The 5443-nt window shown below is 39.6% G+C and overlaps 1 protein-coding gene across 2 annotated transcripts; it reads left to right on the top strand.

The window, feature by feature from the left end:
• Positions 1-3148: 3148 nt before the first annotated feature.
• LOC127813929 ((S)-N-methylcoclaurine 3'-hydroxylase isozyme 1-like) lies at positions 3149-5172 on the top strand. 2 transcript variants are annotated; one of them, XM_052355070.1, is made up of 3 exons: positions 3149-4055; positions 4396-4641; positions 4811-4959. In XM_052355070.1, the coding sequence occupies exons 1-3, from the start codon at positions 3180-3182 to the stop codon at positions 4874-4876; spliced, it is 1188 nt and encodes a 395-aa protein (XP_052211030.1). In that variant the 5' UTR covers positions 3149-3179; the 3' UTR covers positions 4877-4959. The 2 variants fall into 2 exon arrangements, with proteins under 2 accessions (XP_052211030.1, XP_052211029.1); XM_052355069.1 differs by having other exon boundaries at positions 4396-5172.
• The last annotated feature ends 271 nt before the right edge of the window (positions 5173-5443 follow it).

Here is a 5443-nt window from a genome sequence, read left to right as displayed (position 1 = left end):
ATCCGTTTTTATAGAGGATTTGGACCAATTGCCATCCTCTAGCACCATGAACACTTGGGGGGACACTTGGAGGGTGATGGCTGGCTGATTCCTGATATTTTAGATTGGTTTTGTTGTTGTTACTGTTCCGATCACAAGATTTTCATAAATTATACTCTTACCTCCCCAGGTTTCTAGAATCTCATCCCCCCCCTCGGCGGAAATGCCATTGTTTCATTTCCCAAAAACATTTCAAGGATTCTGCTTGAATTCTTATACCTTTGAGCATCAATCATTGTCCCAAAATGATCTCCAAATGTTTTTAAGAAATTAAATTTTGGCCCGTTATTTGAATTATTTAGTATTTTGATCTCCTTTCACCTTGGAATCCTATTTTCTCCATAAAACTTTATTTCTCATCCTTGAAAAGGTTTCTAAGGAATTCTGGACCATAAAATTGATCTCCTAGAATAATTTTCAATCTTTTTAGAAATTACATTTTTGCCCAAATTTTTTCAAAAATTTCCTTTTACCCCAAAATTCACCCATTTCTCCCTAAATCTTGAAGGCATAATTTTTTCTTCAAAATAGACAAATATTATAAAGATCCCGGGTGTTATACCTTGTATCAAACAGGCGCCGACAGATCTCGAGTTTTCTCAGTCTCGCCCCAACCATGCCTTGCTTCAAGCATACACCAACGGACCTCGAGTCATCTCAGTCCAAACCTTGCTCCGTGTATCAAACCGACGCGGTCAGTCCACCCTTAAGCGCTCGGGTCTATCCTGGCGGGCGGACCTCGAGGCTTTACCTCTTTCAAGCGATGCTTTGTATCAAACAAGTGATGACAGACCTCGAATCATCTCAGTCTCACCCAGACCTCGAGACATCTTGGTCCCAACCACGCTCCGTTCATCTCGATCTTACTCCAATCAAGCCTTGTATTATACAAGCACAAACAGATCTCGAGTTACCTCGGTCTCGTTCAAAATTGGTCTTCTAAGAGGTACTAGCTAACCTCGAGGGACCTCGGTTCCACCCAACACACTCCCATGCCTTGTGTCAAACATGCATTGACATTAATAAACCTCGAGTTATCTCGGTCTCACTCAACTTACGCCTTGTATGAAACAAGCACCTAATGATCTAGAGTTACCCTAGTCTCATCCGAAGTGACTGCTCGGCTATAAACCTCGGTTAAACAACAAATCCACCTAGTTTTCCTTCTAGCTCAGATGCTTGCTTCGCGAAAAATCGACTTGGGGGGTTGCGGACAGTATCGACCCAATCCTGACCCATGGCCCATGGCCCAATCTCGGCCCTCGGCCTTGGCCCAAACCTGGCCATGCGCTAGCCTGCAACAACATCATTACAATCGCATGTTGGATACTCTCGTGCCCGTTCAAGATCCCATCCTCATTAATGGAAGATCCCATTCTCATTAATGGCGGATCTTATCCTCATTAATGACGGATCCCATTTATATTAATGAGGGTCTTGTTAGCACCACCATGCCACTATTAGGGAGCCTCGTCGGTGCCGGATATTCAGTCCTATCACCCTGCAAACACACGATGCATGTATGCAGAAGGATCTTTCATCCTTCTATATAAGCTAGTTCTCCCTAGAGCCAAGATATATTTTTCTCTAGTTTACTAATACTCTGTCATTTTACCCTTTTACTTACTTGAGTGTCAGAGCGCTTGCTGGTGCCGGCCACCCCTTGGAGTCCATTTCCTATCGTTGTGAGCTCACATCCGACCACCTCTCTTTTGGGCCAGAAGGAATATAAATGTTTCTAAATATAATATATTAGATGTCTCTAAATTATTTTACATGTCTTCAATAATAATATATAACTATCATTAAAATTAAAGTTTGGGAGACAAGCAAACAATATATATATATTTATATCATTAAAAATAGCTTAGATTAATTATATTATGTTTCTAAATATAATATATAGTTATTTTACATATGTTTTATGATGTTTTCAGGGATGTTTTTTTCCTTGATAATGTTATTTTAACACAAAATTATAAGGATTTTTTCGAGGAATTAATAATACTCACTTTTATTTTTAAAAAATTACAAAACATATTTTTACAAAATTACAACTAATGTGATTACAAAATTATAATTAATATTTATACTTGAGTTAAATTTTAGGGATGGTAGTAATTATACTAACTACTGTGCAGCGAATTGGTTAATATTTAATAAATCCATTTTGTTTTTCGATAAGATATATTATTTTCATTTTCAAAATTAATAATTCTATTGATTAATAAAATGTTACAAATTAATTAAATAAGATGCATTAAAATTCAATCAATAAAATTATTTTAAAATTAAAAATAATATATATTATTTAAAAATAAAATACATTTATTAAAATTTAATCGTTATTCTACAAATAATAATTAATATTAGCTAATAAATAATAACAAACATCTCATGTATTCATATGTTATTAGTTGATCATATTAGTTAGCAATGTATATGTATGGTATACTTAGATGATCTGTCACTCGTGTGTTGTCCGATGTGGACATGCAAGGGGGAGAGGGGTCTCACGCTCCCCTCTAAATTTGTTTTGTCTTCGTCAAGCAAATATTGTATTACACAATGCGAATAATATAATATTTTACTATATATATATATATAATATCTTTCTGTAATGCCATCTTGTGTTTGTAAATATCGGAGTTGAATTGAAAGGGATGGATGGAAAAGAATCATCATAATTTTATGAAACGCCTCTGCCGAACGCCCATTGAAAATGTGTGTGGGGGGGGGGGCGGTGGGGGGCGGAGGGGAGGGGGTTGGCTGGTTGTCGGGGGGGGGGGGGGGTTTGGCTGGTTGCCTGTGGGGGTGGGGTTTGGCTGGTTGCCTGTGATTTGTATCAACCAGTCAACCACCCACCTAAATATCAAGCTGCCACCACCCACCAAAATATCAAGCTGCCAATTTAGCTTGCTTTGCCGGACTCTTTTAATTGCTCACTAGACTTAAGATTAATTAATTATTTTGAAATATCCCAAGGATAGGACGTCTTGGTACTCGTAGAATATCCTCTTTCAATAAAATCTAATAAAATAACAATCAATCAATACTTTAATTTAAGATTAGTTCATAATGATATATACTTTCACCCAATATATATATATATATAATTACTTTGTTCATTAATTGAAGCCATGCCTGAAACATATCTTCTTCTTCTTCCTCTTCCAATCCTCTTCTTCCCTCTCCTCCTGCTCTTTCTCAAGCGTTTCAAAGCTTCATTTCTTTCAAACAAGCCTCAGCTTCCACCAGGCCCAAAGCCATGGCCAATTCTAGGCAACATTCTCCATATGGGCAAAAACCCCCACGTAACTCTAGCCAGGTTTGCTCAAACCTATGGCCCCCTCATCTCACTAAGACTGGGAACTCAAGTTTTGATTGTCGGCTCGTCACCCGTCGTTGCTGCCGAAATTCTCAAGACCCACGATCGCATCATGTCTGCTCGATACGTTCCTCAAGCGGCGCCATTTAAGAGTCCAGAACGCAACTACTTGTCGCTTGCCTTTGCTGCTGAATGCAACGACGCATGGAAGCATCTCCGCACGATATGCCGAACCGAGCTTTTCTCGGCCAAGGCATTGCAGTCCCAGGCATGTTCGACAGAGAAGAAAGTGATGGAAATGGTGGAGTATTTGAATTCGATGGAGGGCATGGTGGTGAAGCTTGATGAAGTGGTTTTTGCTACTGTTTTTAATATGTTAAGCAATGTTTTGCTGTCCAGAGATTTTATGAGATTGGCGGAAGGGTGCGTGGATGAAGGGATTAAAGGTGTAATCAGAGAACTGATGGAAGTGGCTTCTGCTCCAAATTTATCCGATTTTTATCCCATTTTCGGGCCACTAGATCTTCAGGGGTTGAATAAGAAATCGACGAAGTTGTTCAAGAAACTTCAGGCTATTTGGGAGCCGATCATTCAAGAGAGAAGAGAAAGGAAACAAGGCCAACAAGATTTCTTGGATGCTTTAATTGACGACGGATTTTCCGATGATCAAATCAACCAATTACTTGACGTTTGGGCTCTCTCTCTCTCTATACTAAAAGTTTGCTTCTTCCGTATAACAGGTCTTACCGGAGAACAGCCCTGCTATGTTGCCCACTGGCGGGCAACTGCTGGGCGGGCAACATAGCAATTGCTTGCCAGTGAGGGGGGCACGGCCCCATGGGTACCACGTGCGTGGGGCCTGCGCCCCCCTCACTGACGGGCAACTGCTATGTTGTTAACAATTGAGACCAGGCTAAAATGATCATTTATGTCTCTTGGCAGCTTTGCCAGGAGATTCCGATCTGTTGTTAACAATTGAGTTGGGTTTATTAGTTTTATCTCACCGTCGATTCATATGTATCGTGTAGGAGTTATTCGGTGCTGGCACAGACACTAGTACCTCAACAATTGAGTGGGCAATTACAGAACTAATAAAAAATCCAGACTCCATGAAGAAAGTTCGTGAAGAACTTGCTAGAGAATTGGGTAAAGAATTGGCAAAAGAATCAAATCTGCCTAAGTTACCATACCTTCAAGCTTGCGTGAAAGAGACTTTAAGGTTGCACCCTCCCGCACCATTGTTGCTTCCACGCCGTGCACTTGAGACTTGCCAGGTGATGAACTATACCATTCCTAAAGATGCTCAAATAATTGTAAATGCTTGGGCAATTGGACGAGATCCCATCAGTTGGAAAGATCCACTACAATTTAAGCCAAATAGGTTCCTCAACTCTACTATGGATTTTAGAGGAAACGATTATGAGTTCGTACCCTTTGGTGCAGGAAGAAGAATTTGTCCCGGCCTGCCAATGGCTGCCAAGGTTGTGCCTTTGGTTGTTTCTTCATTAATCCATTCCTTTGATTGGCATCTTCCACTAGGAAATAATCCCTTTGAACTCGACATGAATGAGAAGTTTGGTCTAACATTGCAGAAGGAACAACCTTTATTGCTCATTCCTACTACCAAAAAGTAAGCAATGAGGGGTCAGCTTTTCCTTTACATGTTGTGTTTTAATTATATGTCTCTTTCTAGCTATCCTTAGCACGTGTTTAGTTATTGAAAAACAAAAGTAAAATGTCGTTTATGATGTTCATTTGGGTTGTATTAATTTGTATATATATGAAACTTATTGGCTTGCTGTTTACATTTGACCTATATATTGATGCTTGATGATCACTGTAAAGTATATGGACATATTTTTCCGTAAAGAATAACCTCACCGCACCTGGGGTTCGATCGGTTGTGTCTCTAAGAGATTCCTAAAGTAGACTTCCTCACCATTGTCGTCGGTGTTACTGATCGGCTTTCCCCTGCAACTCGAGATGCATGCTTCCAACATTCTCTCCCCTTTCCAAGCTCTCTCCACCAAATTGATTTGAAATTATTTTCTTGAAATCTGTTACTAGATATTGCAA

Source organism: Diospyros lotus, chromosome 12 (genome assembly GCF_014633365.1).
Source record: "Diospyros lotus cultivar Yz01 chromosome 12, ASM1463336v1, whole genome shotgun sequence".
NCBI classification, from domain to species: Eukaryota; Viridiplantae; Streptophyta; class Magnoliopsida; order Ericales; family Ebenaceae; genus Diospyros; species Diospyros lotus.
Note: the sequence above shows the minus strand (reverse complement) of the source record. Positions and strands in the feature narration are given on the sequence as shown.